This window comes from Myxine glutinosa, chromosome 2 (assembly GCF_964187855.1).
Source record: "Myxine glutinosa chromosome 2, kmMyxGlut1.1, whole genome shotgun sequence".
NCBI classification, from domain to species: domain Eukaryota; kingdom Metazoa; phylum Chordata; class Myxini; order Myxiniformes; family Myxinidae; genus Myxine; species Myxine glutinosa.
In genome coordinates, this window is record NC_136262.1 from 213,149,241 (window position 1) to 213,173,281 (window position 24,041).

The 24,041-nt window shown below is 48.2% G+C and overlaps 1 protein-coding gene across 1 annotated transcript in view; it reads left to right on the forward strand.

The window, feature by feature from the left end:
* LOC137420875 (amyloid-beta A4 precursor protein-binding family A member 1) overlaps positions 1–24,041 on the forward strand; it is a gene marked incomplete in the record, with an annotated part of 121,742 nt that overhangs the window by 25,663 nt on the left and 72,038 nt on the right. Inside the window, 1 exon segment of the mRNA XM_078772218.1 lies at positions 2,004–2,040. Coding sequence (XP_078628344.1) covers positions 2,004–2,040 — 37 coding nt within the window.

A 24,041-nucleotide genomic window follows, 5' to 3' on the forward strand; every position in this document is an offset into this window, starting at 1 on the left:
CACGTTTGTCGTGTAATTGGGAAAGGTAATGTAGTGTGCAGTCTTATCTGTCTGTAGTCTTGCGTGTAACACGGCCCCGCTCGCGCGCCACCAGGCTCCGCTCCAAGCCTCTCGCCGCTCCCACGAGGTCCATGCACCAAGCACCACAGCACCGAGCACTGCTCCAAGCACCACGAGGTCCCACAGCAGGAAAAGCACCGCGCGTCCAACGCAGGCTAGCGGCTCCAAGCGAGGTCGATCTTCCCACACGATCGGCCTGCCACGTCCCAGTCAGCTCTCCCGAAGCGAACGTGCAAGAACAAGTGAACTCCACTCGGGCTATGACTCAACTCAACTCGGGCTGCGCAAGACGAAGAAGAACCTGAGAGAAAATGTCCCAGCACCAAGAGAGCAAATGGCGTTCGTGGCTCCCTTAAATAACCTTGCCGGTGACGTCAGCCTTGGCGCACTACCAATCAGTGACCTCCACCGTACCTTCCAACTTCGCGCCTCTCGCACTCGTTGGCTGGAGATTCGCGCCCAGCGCGCCGACCAATCACAGGACCGTAGCGTGGCGATAGCTCATAGCATGTAGCGTGGTGATAGCACGTAGCGTGTAGTGTGGTGATATCACGTGGCACTCGATGTGGTTAGGCCTGTCGGAGGTGTAATTGGCGGCGGCCATGCGGCGGTGTCCTGGCCTGGTTTCCTTTTGTTCGTCTTTCAGTCATGTCAGGGAAGGGCATTATTTAGTGTTGCGCTAGGGACCTATCTATGTTGTCTACAGGTGTGCATTGCCATAAGGGACAAAGGTTGGGCTGACCAGGTGAGACACACAGGGGCGCTACTCTTTAATCCCTAACTCTACTTAACACTGGAACATCATGGTATGCTCACAGGTATACTCTTAACCGACAAAACGCCTACACATGAAACTTATTACAGGTCAGATTCCTTACCACGACAGACGAATACCTACTTACACAGATCTATCTGGCTCTACATATTACTACCCCCACCGACATAACAGTATGATGTGGAAATCACATTGTGGCAAACGTATGATATATAATTCGCATTGCGGCAAACTTATGATCTATAATTCGCATCGCGGCAAACGTATGATCTATAATTCGCATTGCAACAAACTTATGATCTATAATTTGCATTGCGGCAAACGTATGATCTATAATTCACATTGCGGCAAACGTATGATGTGGAAATCACATTGCGGCAAACGTATGATCTGGAATTCACATTGTAGCACATATGGAACCTTTGTTTTTGATTGTTGCTTTAATTTTTGCAGGCATCCAACTACAGTTTGTGATGTTTCTTCTTTAGATGGTTGTTGCACCATAGAGCAATCCATCCTTCGTGAACTAAAATATTAAATTTGGCCCTCTCTTCTTCTTGCACTTGTTTATAATGAAAGACATTAATTTTAATGAGACAATCGAGAAAACATTAAACTTCTTGGCGTTTCACACTTTGAACATGGAAAAAATTCCATTGCCGAAAATGATATTAGTGTTAAAAATGAGCATATTTCAGTTTACTACAGGTTTGAGGAATCAAACCGACATCATGGGGATCTAACTCACACCAGCTGCAAATAACCGTCTCAATGTCTCCTTTGAACGATTTTCAGTTTTTGTGTCGGGTTGTACGAGTTTTTAATTTTAAACTTTAATGTAATGCCTGTCCTCGAAGCAGAAAGGAGTTTTGTATCCAGGGCACTGTAAAGGCCTTTAGTACTCAATGCCTACATTCACTGATCACAAAGTATTTGCTCTTTGCCAATTTGGCAGCCAATGAATCGACTTACTTTTCGTGCTATTTATTCTGTGCCATCACCAACATGCCTGTGTGTGATTTCGTAAGAGTTTTTGTTATTTACTTATCGTACAAATATGATGGATTTTTTTTTACCATAATATAACAATATTGCTAGTGACACAAAAGCATTTTTTACCATAATCTGTTTATTTATATTGTTGTTATTATTCTACTTCTTCCTGCAGAGCTTGAAGAATACTGCATTCCCTAGTTTTGTTGATGGTAAGTGCTTGGGCTTCTATGATGGAGGAGTGGGGGTCAGGGGAGGGGGATTGGCTGCATTTGTTTATTGAGAGGGGATAATGGGTGGAGGGGTAGTAGAGGGTGTTTGTGCACATGATGTGGGTGGGGGGGGGGGGTGAGAGGGCAAGGGGAGTGGGAACATGGCATGTTGAGCGGGGAACTATGTTTGCTAACAAGGGGCTTTGTTGGAAGATTTGAATGAAAGACTGTTTAAATATTTTAACCGTTTAGGCCAGTGAGTGCTAACAAGGGAGTGAGTCCTTCCGAGATCGGCTAATTGAGTACCAGTTCACTGGTAAATCCCTGTTTGTCGTAAAAGGCGACAAACAGGGTTGGCGGCAGGAAGGGCATCCGGCCGTAAAACATTGCTTCAAAAAGGGGACCAACAAAAACAACAACAACCACGGTGCCCGAAAAAGGCCAACCCCCGCTTTGCGGGGAAAAATGGCCTCTAAAGGTGGTTATATTTATATTTAATGAATTATAATTTATATCTGCAAATGTCAATCTCACATGCACATATATTTTGTTTGTGTGTATGTATATATATATATATATATATATATATATATATATATATATATACACATATATATATATATACACACAAACAATATATATATATATATATATATATATATATATATATATATATATATATATATATATATATATATATATATATATATATATATATATATATATATACTGATCACATATATATATATATGATGGATTATATATATATATATATATATATATATATATATATATATATATATATATATATATATATATATATATATATATATATATATATACACAATAATTTGTATTGATGCAATTGTATCAATATATTGCCTCACAAAAAAATAGTGAAATGCCTCCCCACCCTCACGTAATTACAACCGTTACATTTTCCGTGCTCCCACCCTCTCCCAACTCCTTGCCCATTTCCCCCAACTCTCGTTTTTCTCCATTAATTTTTTTCCATTTTCACATAACCCGAACTTGATCTCTCCCCCTCCCTCACACACATACAGTACGTATACGGTGCTTTTAACAAAATCTGGCCACCACTTTTCATAAAGCTCTACCCCTATGATTTCATTTTCTGTTTCAATGTCATCCACAGTCATGTTTCTGTGATAGCAATCAGAAATTTACCATTTTCACTTCAGGACTTTCCCACTGCTTTGGCTTTGCTCTAGTTGAGTCCAAATTCCCCAAGTAAGCATTATGAAGCTTACTTACAAGAGTTTTTGAAACTTTGGTAACACCTGATCATTTCCACTCTTCTAATAACCACCTTGTGGCTTGCTTGCTGCATTGTTTCGTGACTCGTTGCTTAACTTTCTGATATATGGCAGTTTTGGTGGAGCAACCTTGACCCACTTTACATTTTCGACCAGAAAGGATTTGTTTATGTCCCTTCTGTACTCTGTACACATCAAATGCACGTAAGCATTTTTTTTGAGGTGGTGAAAACACATTTTGTGAAAGTCGGTCCAAGTAATCGAAATCTCGTACTTTGTCATCATCATTCTTGTGTGTTTTATATTTTGGGAATCCTTTAATGTGGTGGCAATATAAATATTCACTGGACGTTTACTTTGTTTTGATTTTAATGAATGTCACGTGTATGTTCTGCCCCCTACTGCTCACAAGCATAACCTTTCTTCGTAAAATTCTGAGTCTGCAACCAGTTGCGTTACTTCCGATAGCTATAACATCCCTACCTTATGCATCCCTCTACCAAAGCTATCATGTGCCCCGAGTACAGTAAACTAGCCTGCAGGCTTTCAGACAAAGTTTTAGTTAGAGAAAAGAAAAGGTAAAAATAACTTGTGAATAAATAGTTTTGTATTTGTTTATCTTGAATCATCTTCTCTTAATGCATCATCAAGATTATCTAAATGAGAGTCTGCAGTATTACACCCTTTATAATCTTGCACAGGCAAGGTGTGTGTGTGTGTGTGTGTGTGTGTGTGTGTGTGTGTGTGTGTGTGTGTGTGTGTGTGTGTGTGTGTGTGTGTCAGCCACTAGGGTAATACGGGGTTGGGATTATCCATTATAATAGAAAGAAAAGCACAGCCACCCAATGAATAGAACTGGATTCTTCACTCCAATTTCGTACAAACAGGCATTAGCAAGGCCAGCCTCAAGCTACGTTTAACTTGTGATCTACAACAAGCTTGATCCAAGGCAGAGAACCAGCTGTCGGCCGCTTGCTGCATTGTTTCGTGACTCATTGTTACGTTTGTGGGGGTAGGTGATGAGTGATGACATACCATAGTGGAGATAGAACTGTGTCGGGTAGCATGGACCGTGTGCGAGTCGGAAGCCAATCTCAATGTATTTAAGTAGAAAAACTGTGAGCTTAAGATTGTTTCTGTGTCTTCACACGGGGGGGCGGAGCTTGTGTTAACTAGGTAGGGTCTAAGGCTAGTTTCTCCTTGTATGTGATTGCCTCCTGTGGTTTTTCCGCTACGTTTTTACATCTACAAGGCAGCCATGCAACCACCTCCAACAACAACAACAACAACAACAATAGCCGACGTAACTGCCGACAGGACCCGAACATTCCCGAGCAAACTAAACACCGCCTCCAAGGAATCGTAATCGGCAACTAAGCCTCACCTCCAGAAAGAGCATGGCCGTGAGGGCCATGCCCCGAGGTTCATGATTGGTCGGGGGTGACGTCAGAGGGAGAAGGTTTGGGCAGGAGGGAAAGGAACAAGAAGAGTCTTGTGAGCTCTCTCTCTCTCTCATTCTGGCTTTCGTATCGGGCGGTTGCTCGTTGGATTTTGTCTCTGGTGGCCTGACTGCTTGTGGCTCGTGTGCGCTTGTGAAGAGAGCTTTCGGAGCCTTTGTGGAACTCTTGGATTTTTGTGCTGGAGGGGGCGGGCCAGCCATTGCTGTGCGGGCTGAGAGAGAGCAGTGTGGAACCTTCGCAATGTCGGAGTAGGAGGTGTTGTTGGCTGTGGTGTTCTTCGGGGACATAGGATGTTGTGAGCACAAAGGAGGCTATCCTGTCTGCTTGTTTCCCGCCTTGGCGTTTTCGATGCGGGGTTTTGGCGCCATTGTCGGAGCGCTTCCCACGCGAGTGGCTACACTGCGGCAATGACCATCAAGCTCCTAAAAGCCTCGTAGACCAGAGCTGAGATCCGGCCGTTTATAAAAACGAACATTTTATTTCTCTAATCTTCCCCCGTGTCTGTTTTATGTGTCTGAATGGAGACGTCTCACTGTAGGATTTATTTTACCTCAACCTTTATTTTGCCGTGCTTGACTTTCATTAAATTTATTACTGTGGCATTTTTTCATTTGTCGTGTTTTCGGGTTCGAGTATAAACCCCGTGAGCTCTGTGCAGGTAAGCACTTTGGTTCCTCCACCCGCACACGATGGACGAACCTCCATAATTTCGGCTACGTGCCTCGGAATTAAACTTGTTACGGCCATTCGTCACCCAGCAGTGTTAACCGTTCAGGCTGACAGGACAATATAATATTGTTGCAGTTTTTAGAACCTTCACATGAAATTTAGTATTAAAATTCCTTATAAATAACCCCTGTGTACATTTCCCCTTTAATTGGCTGTTAATTGAAATGAGTGCACCTTAGTTAGTCCATGAACACCACGTAGGCCACCATAGGACCTTCTCAATAGTTATTTCATTAGTCTGTGTTTCAGTTAAGGCTATGTTCCCACTAGTCGATCTTACGTTGCACCAAATCAAATAAGATAGATCCCCTTTTCAATAGCCCCAAAACTCCATTGCCAGCAGCGTTTGCCTCCATTGCCAGCAGCATTCACCCCCATTATGCACGTGGTCAGCTCGGAGAAGAAGGGCGTTGCCCGCCCCTCGTCATCGTGGGCGGAGCCAGGAAGAGCCCGTGCCCCCCAATCGGCACCGCGGAGAGCGACCCGGTAGGCGTGCCCTCTTAGCCCGCGGCTTGATCTTGGGGAGGGCCATAAAAGGGTGACTGAGGGACTGCTTATGCAGATGAGTGAGGGAGCATGCACTGAGAGTTCTGTGGAGGGAGGCGCATTGACCGAGTTGAGTTCTGGGGAGGAAGGCGCTTGAGAGAGAGGTACGAGCGAGAGGAGAGACGCTGCGTCAAAAGCCCCCAGCCGCGTGCAGCTCTGACGTGCTGCTTCGAGCAAACCTTGCCATGTGGACCCGAGCGCAGAGAGTCGGCGGGCCGCTCGCCTCCAGCCCTGCCGTCCTGTACGGAATCGAACCTCATCCCTCCAGCCCTGTGGTCCCACCTTCTTCTCCCTCCAGCCAATCCTACCTGCAATTCCCTATTCGTGTGAGTCTGTTTGTGTTGTCCTGTCTGGGTATAAGTAAGACTGTATAAGCTAAGGATTGCACTGTTCTTCCTCTTCTGTAAATCACTTTCGTTTCTTTCCTGCTCCTTTGGTTTCTTTGGTTGTGTAAATAATAGTAATAAATACCTGTTCCTTCTTACCTTTGGTTCCTTCTTTCTCATCCGATCGCTTTCGTCCTGTCCCCTATTGAATATACGTGGCATGATTTGGCAGAACCGCTCAGAATCGGGTTAGTGTTGTTAACGGCTCGGATTTCATAAATGCTAAACCGCTCGGCAAACTCCATCTTGTCTGGAATTCGAGCGGAGTTACCCACCTGCCTTGTGGAGGGATTGGCGGAGGTGTACGGGAATCCCTTGACCAATCACCTCGGCCAATCCCACCCCATAGGGGAGCGGGGTAGCTTCAGGATCGGAGATGGCCAGTGCAAAATACAAGGGGGATTACCCCCCCCCCCCTTTGGTCAGGGGAGCGCCGTCCCCGTTTCCGTAACGATTGGTGTCGGGGAGTGGGATTTGAGGCCCGAACCAAATTTTTATATCTGAAAAAAAAAATTTGGTCAAAATTACGAGCGGCCAAAATTTAGTATTAATATTCCAAATCAAGTCGTGCCATGGATGGTCAAGGCGATCGAATGCCGGTGGGGGTAGAAGAAGAGGGTTTAGAGTCAACCCAGGACCCCAGGGAGGAGGTGGGAGTAATGCGGGAGGAAGGCAATGAGGGTTCGGTTGCGGGGATTTCAGGCGCACAAGATGGCGGCCTCGCGCACGAGGTTGCAGCAGCACCAAATGGCGCCGCGTGCGCGACGCCGATGAACTGGGACCTACTCATGCTGCAAATGCAGGCCTTCATGGTCAAGGCGGATGAGGAGAGGGAAAAGACCAGGGGGCTGGGAAGCCAAATTGAGCAAATGGGAAGCCAAATGGAGGGAATAGAAAGCAGAATGAGGGACGAAGCGAGGGGTACCAGTGATCGATTGGGCAACCAAATCGGGGAAATGGGAAATGATTGGAAAACCAAATTAGGGAGGCTCAGAAGCAAATTGGAGGGCATAAATGGCCAAGCCAAATAAATAAATGAGGGGTTGGCGAGGGACAAGGCCCCACATGAGGTAAAGGAGGTTGAGAGGAAGGTTGAGCGAAGAGGTCGCGGGGGTACGCGACGGGGTAAAGCAGGTTGGGAAGCGCCGGTTGAGCGAGTTGGAGCAAAGCGCGGGTAACTGGACCGGGGTAGAAATTGCGACCCGGGGTAGGGGCAGCCTGCGACCGCTGAAGTAGAGAAAATTTTATTAAAGCCAGCGGTCGTTGAGGTGAATAAAGAAAAAGAAATAGTGGGAATTGAAATTGGAGAGACCGGGGACTTAGAAAAGCACTCGAAGCAGGGAGAAATGGAAAATGCACAAAGTCTGGATTCGCATCATGATGCTGTGCTTATTAACACCAATGAAAGTTTGCAGGTGGTGTTGGAGCGAAGGAGAAGAAGCGCCCAGGTGAGTCGTGCTGTATATTGTGCGGTAGATTTTGTAGAAGGATGTTTGGCGAAAAAAGAATTTTTCGCGCGCTTGGGATCAAGGTGTAACCCGGGCGTTTGTGAAAGGTCCGTGGTGCGCTGTGTGAGTGGAAATGGCGCGCTTGTGAGGAAAAAGTGTGCGTCGGAGAGTGAGTGTGTTACAAAGTGTGGGAGTGATACCGAGTGCGAGAGCGAATGCACGTCGGAGTGTACGGAGTGTGACACGGAGAGTGAGTTGGTGGTGGCGCGGGTGCGGGAGGGCACATCGGAGCGCGTGAGTGGGTGGATGCAAGAGTGCACCCCCATGAGTGGTACGGAGTACGTACCGAGGGAGAGTGCGCAAGACGGTGCGCGAGGTGTGTTAAGGAAGTGTGCGAACGGCGAGTGTGCGCAAGAGGGTGCGCAAGAGGTGTGGTGTGTAACAGGGAGTGAGGTGGTGGAATGTACGGGCGGCATTGGAACGCCGGGTTTGGAGAGTGTAAAAGGGGTCGCGTATGCGTGGGAGCATGCGAGTAAGGCATCGACGTGGACCGGAGCAGTGGTTAGACCAACGGTTAGCCGACGCGAGCCTTCGGTCCGTGCCGGGCTGTGGGTATTGCGGGAGCCGGCGGGGATCGGTGCAGCGGCGCTTCTCTTCGGAGCGTCGTGCACGATCCGGGCCTGGCCCCGCCCCGCACGGCCGAGTCCGGGCTTTGCCCGGCAAGGCAACCGGCCCGGTTCAAGGGCAGGTAGGAAGGGTCGGGACGGTGACCCCTTGTGGTTGCGGCGTTCCGGCCGGGCGAGATTGAGCCATCGGGCCGGAGACCGAAAGCCTCCGCGCCGAGATGGTGCGTGGAATCTCGGCCTGAGCAAACCTCCTCCCCTGAACCGAATGCCGGACGGACTCAACCTGCAGGCGACCAAACCACCCAAATTCATTGCTCGGCTTTGCGAAGCCGAGTGTTAATGAGGTAATGATGCACCGAGGCTCAAGTTTAATGGACTGTGAAGATGATAGTGTTTTGGATTCGAAATTGGGATAGTGAATTGGATGAGCAAAATTTGATTGGCGATGCGGTGGGATGGCAACTCTGCCATCCCTCACATCCCCCGGGCACATGAGCACTAGTTATGCGGTTTTGGCAGTGCAAGCTCGCCGAGGGAGGGTTTGGATAATGGATTAGGGATCTAGAGAGATGACCATAGGTAACTGTAGGGTTAAGTAGCGACATGATACCTGTAGTAGGGGACGTAGGTAGATTAATTGGATTATAACGACGAGGGAGCGCAATAGTATAAGGGGCGACTGGGAAGCGCGAGTTTTAGAAGGGCACCAGGTAGATCAGATGATGCCGTGTGTTTGTGGTTTATTGAATGAGGAATTGGTATGGAAGTTTTGCGGGTGAGCATGTTGAGCAAATGAGGCAATGCTCGTGAATGGTGCCGTGTGTGTGTTGAAAGTGTACTCAGCAGCGTATTGTGAAAAGTGTGAGGTGATTGTGCATTGCATTGTATGGAATGAAGAAGCCTGGGAGGAAGGAGGGTGCAAGAAGCACCAGGTGTGTGAGCACAGGTGTGCAAGTGAAGAACAGGTGTATGGAGAATGGTTGAATGAATGGTCTGGAGTAAATGGAGTATGGAATGGATGGTGTGGAGTGAGTATGGTGGAAACTGTGGCGTGGAGTGGTTGGTGCGAAGGCAGTGGATGGGGAGGATGGACCCCATCACGAATACCCAGGGAGGGTAGTTTAAGAGTTAGGTAGAGGGTATAGGTAAATTGTGGTTGGATATTGGCATCTGTGGTGCATGTGGAAGAATGGTGTTTGGATGGGTGCATTAGTGACGTGGAAATGGCTAGGCGTGTGGCCTGTTAGAGGGATGGTTGGTTGAGCGCTTCCCCCACTGTTAGGATGTCGGCCAGGTGAGGCCGCAGGTAGGCTCTGGGAGCCAGTTAGAGTTCAATGGGGCACGAGGATCCAAAGGAAGGACCCGGGTAGCCCAGTGCCAGAGAGGGCACCGAGGGGGTAAGCGCCAGGGAGGGCCTTCCCCAGGTAGGTTAGCGAGGAGCAGGTAAGCTCGGGTGGCAACTTCAGTGGCGGAGGTGCACAGGTAGGTAGACCTGTTAGGAGAGCCACACGACTCACTCCCGAAATTGTGCAAAGGCACAGGGAGTTGAACCGGGGGAGTGAGACCCCAGATTGGTGAGCGCCACAGATGGTCAATGGGAGATTGGTTTGTAGAACCGCAAAGAGTAAGACGGCCAATGGTTTGGCAGGGAAAGACCCCTGGTAGTGTAAAGTGTGTTAATGTCATTTAGGAAGTAGTTAGGATTGAAATCTCCTCGCACCATCTACACCCACTCACCTGAGGTGATGACAGAACTCCACACCATGCCATGTTTTGTTATTTTATTTTTGTGCAAATGTTTTGGAAAGGTGAGACGCATCATGACGTGGGTGAGACATTGTGCTGGATATTCCATCTCTTCCTCCTTATGAGGAATTGATGAGGAATTTTGGTGATGGCAAATTTGGTTCGAGGGATTGTGACGAATTTGGTATTAGGGGAGATATGGGGAAGACGTGACGGTAGTGACGAATTTATAAATGTGTAGGTTTTGTAAATATGGGGTAAGGGCAAGGGTAGAGTAGGTGACAGGGGGGGTGACGTACGTTAGGGACGAGCTTTCTTCGCCCGCTCTCCGTGAGCACCTCGCTCTGCGTTGCCTGTGTTGATGTGTACCCTTGCGCCCTTGCCCTCACTAATTCTGCTTTGTCTTCCTTCCCCCCCATGGACCGTGCTCTCTGGGCACTGAGGGAGAGCGTGCGGGAGCCGCAATTGTGTGCCCGAATCCCCGCAACCAGCTGCCTGCATCCATGCACCGCTTATGGACCGTACGTTTTGCGGCCATGCACCACCATATGGACCACGGTTCGGTGGCCGAGAACCACATATGGACCACACGTTTTGTGGCATGGCCCCTCTGCTGGGACCGGCCAGGTTGGCCAGAGAAAGATCTTGCTTGCGGACCATGGAGAGGTGGCCCCCTTTTTGCCCTACAGGTGGACCACCCATAGCTGGCCCCTGTGGGCCATAAATAAAAATGGACGCATTTTGTGCCTTTTTATTATGTCCAAATAGGCCGCAAGCAAAGAAGATGAAGGAAGAACAACATCAAGAACGACATCGGCCAGCAGAGGGAGCAGAAGACCAAGACCACCAGTTGTGTTTTTTTAAATTGTGTTGTGCAATGTCGCACTGGATGGTGCGTGACTGTGCATTTTGGTGCTTTGGTGTTTATTGGTGCTGGTGCGTCGATGCAGTGCATGCTGTCTCCTCCCACCCACAGGATTTACTTTTTGCCTCCTAAAAGGAAAAATGACAGGTCCTGGGTTGCGTTTTGTAAATAATCAAAATAATGTCACTTGTAAATAATGCTCCCCACCGTTCATGTTTAGTTTGAGAATTAATTCCGCAATTCGGTTAATTGTGGGCGTGAATCTGTAAGGTAGGGTGCAACGTAATAGGGGGACATATTTATTGGTGTTTTAAAACTGTCACACTCAGGGTCAGGTTAATTGTAGAGGGAACTGCACCTGAGTGTCACATTAAGTTAAAGTTTTTGGGCCGGGACATCCCGTGAGGAATGAGGGTGCTGTGTTTATAAATGAGGGTGCTTATAAATAACCCCTGTGTACATTTCCCCTTTAATTGGCTGTTAATTGAAATGAGTGCACCTTAGTTAGTCCATGAACACCACGTAGGCCACCATAGGACCTTCTCAATAGTTATTTCATTAGTCTGTGTTTCAGTTAAGGCTATGTTCCCACTAGTCGATCTTACGTTGCACCAAATCAAATAAGATAGATCCCCTTTTCAATAGCCCCAAAATTTCATTGCCAGCAGCGTTTGCCTCCATTGCCAGCAGCATTCGCCCCCATTACGCACGTGGTCAGCTCGGAGAAGAAGGGCATTGCCCGCCCCTCGTCATCATGGGCGGAGCCAGGAAGAGCCCGTGCCCATGCCCATGCCCGTGCCCATCAATCGGCACTGTGGAGAGCGACCCGGTAGGCGTGCCCTCTTAGTTCGCGGCTTGATCTCGGGGAGGGCCATAAAAGGGTGACTGAGGGACTGCTTATGCAGATGAGTGAGGGAGCACGCACTGAGAGTTCTGTGGAGGGAGGCGCATTGACCGAGTTGAGTTCTGGGGAGGAAGGCGCTTGACAGAGAGATGCGAGCGAGAGGAGAGACGCTGCGTCAAACAGCCCCCAGCCGCGTGCAGCTCTGACGTGCTGCTTCGAGCAAACCGTGCCGTGTGGACCCGAGCGCCGAGAGTCGGCGGCCGCTCGCCTCCAGCCCTGCCGTCCTGTACGGAATAGAACCTCATCCATCCGGCCCTGTGGTCCCACCTTCTTCTCCCTCCAGCCAATCCTACCTGCAATTCCCTATTCGTGTGAGTCTGTTTGTGTTGGCCTCTCTGGGTATAAGTAAGACTGTATAAGCTAAGTATTGCACTGTGTCTTCTTCTTCTTCTTCTGTAAATTACTTTCGTTTCTTTCCTGCTCCTTTGGTTTCTTTGGTTGTGTAAATAATCGTAATAAATACCTGTTCCTTCTTACCTTTGGTTCCTTCTTTCTCATCCGATCGCTTTCATCCTGTCCCCTATTGAATATACGTGGCACAATTTGGCAGAACCGCTCAGAATCGGGTTAGTGTTGTTAACGGCTCGGATTTCGGATTGCTAAACCGCTCGGCAAACTCCATCTTGTCCGGGATTCGAGCGGAGCTACCCACCTGCCTTGTGGAGGGATTGTCGGAGGTGTACGGGAATCCCTTGACCAATCACCTCGGCCAATCCCACCCCACAGGGGAGCGGGGTAGCTTCAGGATCGGAGACGGCCAGTGCAAAATACAAGGGGGATAACCCCCCCCCCCCCCTTTGGTCAGGGGAGCACCGTCCCCGTTTCCATAACAATATACAGTATATATCATTTGATAAATACATACCGATAGTGTAAAATGTGTGTTTCAGAGTGTATGTGTGTGTGTGTGTATATATATATATATATATATATATATATATATATATATAGTTGCGGATCTCGAGCCCGTCGAATTACAGAGGGGGGTTAAACTCTTTTCCCCCTCCGGCCTTCGAGTCCACGAGGCCGCGACCCACTTTACACTCGTGGGGCGGATTGCGGAGCAATTCCAGCCGCGACCCCCACGGCGAGCGTGTGGAAGGGTATCGGGTCGAATCCCCATGTACCTTCGGTACACATGCTGCCACGAAGACGGGTGCTGGACCTCACACGGGTCACGCTAGTCGGATACGCCCGAGCGGTTTGCGTATCACGTGACTCGTGCCGTTAATTCATATTGAACCCGATTGAGCGGTCCTATTCGTACAGTGCGAAGCCAATGGTGGAAAATGACGGGAACGACCAAATGGAAGGAAGAACACAGGTTTATTGTACAATTTACAATGGTCAGGATAAAGAGACACAGAGTAGATACTTAATCAGTCTTACTTAAAAATCCCGGACAAGGGCCCACTCACTCACGCGGGGAAAAGGAGGAAGGAAAAGTACGCGCTCCAAACGCGTCCTTGGCGCCGTTCTCTCCGGTCAGCTCGCCGGGCGTGTCCCTCGAGGTGTTCGCGGCATGTGTGCAGGGAGCTCAGGCAGAGAGATCGTGCGTCTGTGGCACGTCCTCGCAAGCGCTGTTATCAGGCAGCAGAGCGCAGGGCACAGGGAGAGTTCGTGCTATTCCTCGATCACACCTCACTATGACAGAGCGAGCATAGCACGGAAGAGATCTTTCGGGGGCAGCGGGCAAGAGCGAGACTGTTCACAGAGAGAGTTCATTCACACCGAGAGCCCTAGCAATATCGACACACCAAGCACACTCTCCTCCTCGTTCACTGGGGCACTTCGGCTCTCTGACTAGGACTCTGACTCTCCTCTCTCTCCGAATCTGACTGGGGCGGGGAGCCCGGGGCAGGGTCTTATACCCCCTCCGAGTCCCACCAGAATGTTCCAAGCCCCTCCCCCGGCTGCCGTTGTTAGCCACTCCCCTTGAGCGTTCATTGGCTGCCTGCCGCTTACCGGCCACTCCCCTGCAGCTCCTCCTTCGTGCCTGCCAGACTTGTTCGCGGTAACGAACGCGGCTAGAGGAGCGCGGGTTGAGTGAGTTGGAGCAAAGCACAGTCACGTGGACCGGGGTAGAAATCGCGACCCGGGGTATAGAGAAGCCCACGACCGCCGAATTAAAAGATTTTATTTTATTGGCGCCAGCGGTCGTCGAGCTTAATAAAGAGAAAGAATTAATTATAATGGAAAAAGAAATAGTGGAAATTGGGGCGGAAGAGACGGACTTAGAAAAGCACTCACGGGAGGAAGGAATGGAATATGCCCAAAGTCTGTATTCGCATCCTGATGCCGTACTTGCTAATCCTTATAAAGATTTGCAGGTGTGTGTGGAGAGGAGGATCCCAAAGGTGAGCCGGGCTTTATATGGCGCGAAAACATTTTGCGGGAAAGTGTTCAGCGCAAAAAGAATTTTCGCACGCTTGGGATTCCAGCGTAACCCGGGCATTTGTGGGAGGTCCGTGGTGCGCTGTGTGAATGGCAATGGCACGCATGTGAGAAAAAAATGTGCGTCGAAGAGTGAGTGTGTTACAGAGTGTGAAAGTGAGGATGAATGCACATCGGAGTGTATGTGTGATGAATGTGATACAGAGAGTGAGTTGGTTGTGGCGAGTGTGCGAGGATGCACACCTGAGTTGGTTGTGGGGCGTGTGTTTGGGTGTGCGATAGGGGATTGCACACCCGTGGGTAGGTGTGCATTGAGCGGGTGTGCAAGAGAGTGCACACCCAAGAGTGTTACGGAGTACGTAACGGGGGAGAGGTGTGCAACCGAGGAGTGGTGTGTAACAGAGTGCGGTGATAGAGTGCAGGGAAGGTATGGAGTGTATGAGAGGCGTTGGAGCACCGCGTTTGGTGAGTAAGGAACACATGGTGTGAGCATGCAAGTGAAGCATCGACGTTAACCTGGGCAGCGGTTAGGCCGACGTATAGCCGACGCGAGCGTTTGGGGCGTGGTGCTCTTTGTTTGCTGCGGGGGCCGGCCGGGATCGTAGCCGTGTCGCTCCTGCATGGAGCGCCGTGCACGATTCGGGCCGGGCTCCGCCCTGCACGGTCGATTCCGCGCTTTGCCAGGCAAAGCGACCGGCCCGGTTCGAGGGGAGGTAGGAGGGGTCGGAGCAGCGCCCCCTTGTGGTGGCGGCGCTCCGGCCGGGCAAGGCTGGGCCATCGCGCTTGGGAGCGCAAGGCCCTGCGTAGGGATGGTGCTTGGAGCCTTCGCCCGACAAAACCTCCTCGCCTGAATCGTGAATGCCGGACGGACCCAACCTGTAGGAGACAGACCACCCGTATGCATTGCTCGGCTTTTCGAAGTCGAGCTATGGAAATGTATTACGGCGCAACGAGGCTCGAGCATAGTGGACAAGTAGGAATAGTGATGTAGAGGGATGGTAAATCTACCATCCCTTTCTTTTTGGGCACATGAGCTATAGTTTTATGGGGTGTGGCGGTGAAAACCTAGCCAGGGAGGGTTGGGATAATGATTAGGGATCTAGGAAATGACCATAGGTAACTGTAGATTTAAGCAGCGACATTATACCTGTAGTGGGGACGTAGGTAGATTAGATGGATAATAACGACGTGGGATGTGCAAATTGTGCATAGTGTAAGGGATGACTGGGAAGCACGAGTAATAGAAGGGCAGTAGTTAGATTAGATGATGCTATGTGTTTGTAGTGAGGGTGATGAAGTGAGGCAGTGCTCGTGAGAATGATGTGTGTGTGTGTAGAAAGTGCATGAGCAGAGTATTGAGAATGGGAGTGATTGTGCATTGAGTGATTGAGTTGCAAGGTGTGCAAGTGAAATACAGGTGTATGGAGAATGGTTGAATGAATGGTCTGGAGTAAATGGAGTATGGAATGGATGGTGTGGAGTGAGTATTGTGGAATATGTGGAGTGGAGTATATGGTGCGAAGGAGTGGATGGGGAAAGGATGGACCCCTTCACGAGTACCCGGGGAGGGTAGTTTAAAAGTAGGTAGAGGGAGTAGGTAAATTGTGGTTGGATATTGACATCTGTGGTGCTGAGAGTAGCAGAGTACTGCTGTGATTGGTGTATGAGTAAAGTGGAATGGCTGGGTGTGTGGCTCGTTAGTGAGAATGGTTAAATGGGCACTCCGCCACTGTTAGTCTTTCGGCCAGGTGAGGCCGCAGGTAGGCTCTGGGAGCCAGTTAGTGTTCAATGGGGCCCGAGGATCCAGAGGAGGACCCGGGTAGCCCGACGCCAGAGAGGGCGGTAGTGGGGTAAGGGAGCCAGAGGGCCTTCCCCAGGTAGGTTAGGGTGAGGAGCAGGTAAGCTCGGGTGGCGACGTACAGTGGCGGAGGTGTGCAGGTGAGCGGACCTGCTGGTGAGCCACACAACCCAGCCCCGAAATTGTGCGAGGGCACAGGGAGTAGAATCGAGGGAGTAAGACCCCAAATTTGGTGAGCACCACAGTATGTTCAATGGGAATTGGTTTTTAGAACCGCATAGAGTAAAGTGGCCAGTGGTTTTGCAGGGGAAGACCCCGGGTAGTGTAAAGTATGTTAATGTCATTTAGAAGGTAGTTAGGAGAAAATCTCTTCGCACCATCCGCATCTACTCACCCAAGGTGACAGTGCTCCACACCATGTTTTTGCAGATGTTTGGGAATGGTAAGACGCATCATGACGTGGGGGTGACATTGTGTTTGTGATTCCATCTCTTCCTCCTTAGGAGGGATTGATGACGAATTTGGAATAGAGGGGAGATATGGGGAAGACAGGACGTAGAGACGAATTTGTAAATGGTGTAAATACGGGGAGGGGCGAGGGGTAGTGTAGGTGACATGGGGGGTGACGAACGGTAGGGGACGAGCTTTCTCAGCTCGCTCTCCTGCGCTCTCCATGTTGCATTATCTTGTATTAATGTGTACCCTTGCGATCTTGCCCCGCTGGTTTGCTTGTCCTCCTTCCCCCACTCATGGACTTGTTTCTTTTGGGCCCGGGGGGAGTGCGCAGGTGACTACAGTTATGTGCCCGCACCTCCGCTGCCTCCGGCCTGCACTGGTACACCACTTATGGACCACACGTTCTGTGGCCTAGCACCACCTTATGGACTCCACGTTTTGGGGCCTGGCGCCTCTGCTGGGTCCGGTCATTGCTGCCAGCAGCATCTTGGTTGCGGACCACTGTGTTTTAAGTGGCACCTATGCCATGCAGGTGGACCACCGGAGTTGGGCCTGCTGGCCATAAATGAAAAAGTGGACGCTGTTTGTGCCCTTTTATTTTTAAATAGGCAGCAAGCATGAAGATCAACATCGACCAGAACCAGTGGCCCAGCGGAGAAGACGTCACAAGGCATCATTTTATTATTTTAAGAAATGTTTGTTGTGTGCATTTTGATGATGGTGCTTTTTGGTGCATTTTTATGATTGATGCATGTGGGTGCTTGTGGTATGGTGTATCAGTGCAGTGCATGGCAATGATTTTCCCCTTCTCAAAATTTCTGCTTTTGTTTCCCACAAAAGACAGGTCCTGGGTTGCAGTTTTGTAAATAATCAAAATAGTAGTGTCTTTGTAAATAACATGCTCCCCACCGGCTAAATGTGTAGTTTTGAGAATAATTCCGCAATTCGGGTAGTCTGTGGGCATGAGTCAGTTAGGTAGAATGCAACGCAGCAGGCAGGACATATTTAGTGTTAAAACTGTCGCACTCAGGGTGAGGTTAAAAGTAGAGGGTTACCACACCTAAGTGTCACATTAAATTAAAGTTGTTTCGGCCCGGATGGGCCTGGAGGAAAGGAGGGTGCAGTGTTGCTGTTTTGAGAACCCCTCACTTGTAAATACTTGTAAATAATTCTTGTAAATAATTCTCTTCATTTAATAAGGTCGTACCCATAGTTAGTCCACGAGCAACATGTAGGACACCATAGGAACCTTTAGTTATCTCCTTAGTATGTGTTTAAATAAGGCTGTGTTCCCAATAGTTGCATCTGCGTTGCATTAATTAAATAAGATAGGTCCTTTTCAATTCCATTCATTTTGCGGCTTGACTCTCTCCAAATTGTGGTACGCGCCTTGCCAGCAGTGTTCGCTGCCTTAGCGCCGCCATTACGCACGCGGTCAAGCCTGGAGAAGAAGGGGGCGGAGCGCCCAGAACGAGGCGTAACCCTGTCATCGACCCGTAAGGGGTGGAGCCGGTGAGCCCTCGCTAACCAACCAGGGCTGAGGTGAGCTCACTGGTGGGCAGAGTGCGAGAATACGCGGCTTGATTTCAAAGCGCACTATATAAGCGCAAGCGCGGCGCCTTGACAGAGAGAAGTGCTGAGAGGAGGAGGTGCTAAGAGAGAGAAGAGAGAGAGGGCACGCAGAAGAGAGATACGTGGGGATGCTCGCATTGCTGCAATAGGCTGAGGCCCTCTAGACCCTATTGTTGCTGATTGTTGAGCTCGTTTGTACCAGATGCGCGAGGAATCATTAAGCGGCGCTGAACACCTGAGAAGCTGAGTAAGGAGGTCACAAGCAGAGAACTGCGCATACGGACTTGCGAAGAACTACCCTCCCCCGCCATATGTAAGGTCCGATCGCACGCCAGCGACACGCAAGCTGCCTGCCATTCTCCAGTCTGGACCGGAGCCGGACCTCAACGCCCTACCATCTGCTTGGACCCTTCTCCTCCTACCACTACCCTCCCGTGTAAGTCTGTTTGTTCGTCCTGGGGTTAAGTAAGACTGTATAGGTAAGGTTGCCCTGTGTCCTGCTTCTTCTTCTTGTATATTCTTTCCCTTTCGTTTCCTCTTTGGGTTTTTGTACAGAATTAATAAATCATATTTGTTCTTCCTTTACTTTGATTTCCTCTCCATTCGATCGTCTTCGTCATTTCTCTCCATTGAGTACCTGTGGCACGATTTCGGAACCGCTCAGGATCGGGTTAGTCTTTTGTTAATGGCTCGGGTTTCGGATTACAAAACCGTTCGGCAATTTCCATCTTGTCCGCTGTCCGAGCGGGAGTTATCTCCCTGCTTTGCGGTCGGATTGGCACTCAGGTATTTGGGACTCCATTGACCAATCACCCTGGCCAATCTCGACCGGAAAGGAGCGTTATAATTTCCAGGATTGGGGGACGGCCAGCTTAAAAGACGAGGGGATTAACCCCCGTAAGGGGAGCGCCGACCCCGAATCCGCAACAATATATATATATATATATATATATATATATATATATATACACACACACACACACACACACACACACACACACACACACACACACACACACACACACACACACAGTCACGTGAAAAAGTAAGTACACGCCATGTAAAGTTTTGACTTTTTCAACATATTTCAACATACAGCTATTTGATCTTCATTTCAACAATATTGATAGATAAAGGTGATATAATATAACAAATATCATGAAACATTTACATTTTGTCGTCCATTGTATAATTTAAATAAACATAAATGCAAATTTCACATGGGGAAAAAGTAAGTACACCCTTGGTTCTAATAGGTGGAATTGCCCCCTTTGGCAGAAACGACCTCAAGTAGGCATTTCTTATAACTGTCTACCAGTCTCTGACATCCACTGGGAGAAATTTTTGCCTACTCCTCCATGCAGAATTCTTTCAGCTGTGCGATGTTCAAGGGGTTTATTGCATGCACAGTTCGTTTCCAATCCCCCCCACAACATCTCGATGGGATTTATATCTGGGCTTTGACTTGGCCATTCCAGAACCCTCCATTTCTTTCTTTTCAGCCATTCCTTTGTGGATTTACTGGTATATTTAGGGTCATTGTCATGTTGCAAGGTCCACCTTCGGTTGACCTTCAACTTTCCGACAGATGGCCTCACATTATCCTCAAGCACCCTCTGGTACATTGAAGAATTAATAGTGGATTCTATGATGGTGAGCTGCCCAGGCCCTGATGCAGCAACGCTGCCCAAAACCATAATATTTCCACCACCATGCTTCACAGTTGGTATCAGGTTCTTGTGGTCAAATGCTGTCTTTGGTTTTTGCCAAACATGTCTTCTGGTACTGTGGCCAAAATAGCTCCACCTTTGACTCATCTGTCCAGAGCACATTGTTCCAGAAGTGCTGGTCTTTGCCTAGGTGTTCATTGGCAAACTTTAGTCTTGCCCTGATGTTCTTTCTGGACAGCAAAGGTTTCCTCCTGGCACACCTCCCATGTAGATCGAATTTGTGCAGCCTCTTTCTAATGGTAGACTTGTGCAGTTTGACACCAACAGTGGCAAGAGCTACCTGTAGGTCCCGTGATGACATTCTGGGGTTCTTAGAGACTTCTTTCAGCATCTTGCGGTCTGCTCTCGGGCTGAACTTGCTGGGGCGGCATGGCCTGAACAAGTTGGCAGTTGTTTGGAATCTTCTCCACTTGTCGATGATCTTCCGGACAGTCGAATGATTGATTTCAAATTGTTTGGAGATCTTTTTAAATCCCTTCCCAGACTCGTAGGCATCTATAACCTTCTTTCTGAAGGCCTCAGAGAGCTCTTTTGATCGAGGCATGGTGACGCTGCACACTTCATCAACAAAGAGCAAACCAAACTAAATGTCTGAGGTTTAAATAAGACAGGTTCCTTCAAGATCCTCTCTGACAATGTTCTAATCATTTGTACCTGAGCTGGTGCACGTGATTCTAATTTTAGGTATTTGAAGTAGTGAGAAATGTCGGGGTGTACTTACTTTTTTCCACATGCGAAATTTGCATTTATGTTTATTTAAATTATACAATGGACTACAAAATGTAAATGTTTCATGATATTTGTTATATTATATCACCTTTATCTATCAATATTGTTGAAATGAAGATCAAATAGCTGTATGTTGAAATAGGTTGAAAAGTCAAAACTTTACATGGGGTGTACTTACTTTTTCATGTGCATTCAGAAATTGCATTCTGAATGCACGTGAAATGCACGTGAAATATATATATTGCATTCAGAAAGTATTCAGACCCCTTCACTTTTTTCACATTTTGGTATGTTGCAACCTCATGCTGAAATCGTTTAAATTCATTTTTTCCCTCATCAATCTGCACTGAATACCCCATACCCCATAATGACAAAGAGAAAACAGGATTTTAGAAAGTTTTGCAAATTTATTAAAAAGAAAAAACTTAAATATCACATTGACATAAGTATTCAGACCCTTTGCTATGACACTTGAAATTTAGCTCAGGTGCCTCCCATTTCTCTTGATCATCTTTGAGATGTTTCTACACCTTGATTGGAGTCCACCTGTCGTAAATTCAATTGATTGGACATGATTTGGAAAGGCACACACCTGTCTATATAAGGTCTCACAGCTGACAATGCATATCAGAGCAAAAACCAAGCCATGAGGTCGAAGGAACTGCCTGCAGAGCTCACAGACAGGATTGTGTCAAGGCACAGATCTGGGGAAGTCTACAAAAAAATTAATGCTGCATTGAAGGTTTCCAAGAGCACAGTGGCCTCCATAATTCTTAAATGGAAGAAGTTTGGAACAACCAGGACTCTTCCTAGAGCTGGCCTCCCGGCCAAACTGAGCAATCGGGGGAGAAGGGCTTTGGTAAGAGAGGTGACCAAGAACTTGATGGTCACTCTGGCTGAGCTCCAGAGATCCTGTGTGGAGATGGGAGAAACTTCCAGAAGGACAACCATCACTGCAACACTCCACCGATCTAGGCTTTATGGCAGAGTGACCAGACGGAAGCCTCTCCTCAGTGAAAGACACATGAAAGCCCGCTTGGAGTTTGCAAAAAAAAACCTAAAGGACTCTCAGACTGTGAGAAACAAGATTCTGTGGTCTGATGAAACCAATATTGAACTGTTTGGCCTCAATTCTAAGCGTCATGTCTGGAGGAAACCAGGCACCGCTCATCACCTGCCCAATACCATCGCAACGGTGAAGCATGGTGGTGGTAGCATCATGCTGTGGGGGTATTTTTCAGCCACAGCTGAAATATCCTTAATTAAAACCTGAAACAGAGCGCTCAGGACCTCAGACTGGACTGAAGGTTCACCTTCCAACAGGGCAATGACCCGAAGCACACAGCCAAGACAACGCAAGAGTGGCTTCGGGACAACTCTGTGAAGGTCCTTGAGTGGCCCAGCCAGAACCCTGACTTGAACCCAATCGAACATCTCTGGAGAGACCTGAAAATGGCTGTCCACCGTCGGTCGACATCCAACCTGACAGAGCTTGAGAGGATCTGCAGAGAAGAATGGCAGAAAATCCACAAATCCAGATGTGCAAAGCTTGTCGCGTCATACCCAAGAAGACTTGAGACTGTAATCGCTGCCAAAGGTGCTTCAACTAAGTACTGAGTTGAGGGTCTGAATACTTATGTCAATGTGATATTTCAGTTTTTTCTTTTTAATAAATTTGCAAAACTTTCTAAAATCCTGTTTTCTCTTTATCATTATGGGGTATTGAGTGTAGATTGATGAGGGAAAAAATGAATTTAAACGATTTCAGCATAAGGCTGCAACATAACAAAATGTGAAAAAAGTGAAGGGGTCTGAATACTTTCTGAATGCACTGCATATATACACATACAGTGCGTATCAAAAAAAAAGGTAATCCGAATTCAAGGGGATAATATGCAAAGGTTATTTATTTTGACAATTTACATGTGGTTTACTAATTAAGAGGAGATCCTCAGCTTTCCATTGATACCTTCCATGCATCATTGCTGTCACACATGACCGAGTACATGTTCATTGAAAATGACAATTTCAAATCGCATTTGTACAAGTTTGGGTAATCGATGCAAGTCAGGATAATTGGTGCAAAATGAACGTCAGATGTGAACTTTTCTCAGGAATGATTGGCCTTTATGCACCCACACCATCAACATGTCCACCTCCCCTTTCAACACAAAGCTCACAGCGGCGGAGCATGCCCTGAACTGCTCGTCTCACCATCGCCGGGTCATTGCGCAAAGCATCCACTGCATGTCGAATAAGGCCCTGCAATTCGTCAAGATCACGGGGAGGAGTTACAAACAAACACCTTGTTCTTCAAATGTCTCCAAAGGAAATCATCACATGGTGTGAGGTCAGGTGATCTTGGCGGCCATTCCACTGCATGGTTGAGGGCGATGACTCAGTCTCCAAAGAGTTCCCTCAGTCGATCTCAGACAGCGATAAGACTATGTGCTGGGGCGCCAACCTGGCGACACCAGAGATATCTGAAGACACCACAAATCTGTTGCTCAAAGTTCTCCTCCAGCTGCGGTGAAACTTCATCATTGACCATCTGCAGATACCTGTTACCATTGACATTCCTTTGAAAGAAAAATGGTCCGATCACCTGACCAATTCAACAAAGTCCCAACCAAACAGTCCACTTTTGTCGATTCATGTTGGTGTCAAAATTAAATTCCAGGGGTTGTCCTGTCGGTGCATATTCAAGAACATTATGGGTATTGACCTTGCCGTCCATGGCCAAAGCAGCTTCGTTGCCGATAACGAGATACCGCAGGAAATTGACATCTGCTTCGCAACGTGCGATCAACCATCTGGCAAGCACCAGCCTCCTGGCAAAATCCCCTGGCGTAAGTTGATGCCGGATGTGAATCTGATATGGATGTTGGTCGAGGTCCAGTCTTGTGATTCGGTTGAATGTTGCCGAAGGCAATCCCGTCCCATTTCGTCTTGCGCTGGTATCCCAAGGATGCTCCAGAACTTGCTACCTTACTGCTGCAATGTTCATTTTCGATCGCCCAGTGCGCCTCCCACCAGAATTCCCCTTGTTGCGGGTGAAGGCTAGTGCCATGCTCTTGGTATTTTCTAACATTCGCCCAGATGGTTTTGGCTGCTAGAGGCTCCCGTTCTGGGAAACGTTCCCTGAACGCATCACGAGTTCGCTGCAAACTTCCAGTTTGGTGAAAGGTTGTAACCACGAAGGTCCGCTGTTCAGTTGTAAGTTGAACCATCTTTTCAATGACTCAAACTGTCTCTAAACCCATACACTGTAGGCCCATCTTAAATACCCATCTTAAACAAAGGATGACTTAACCGACGATTACCAGACCAGCTTA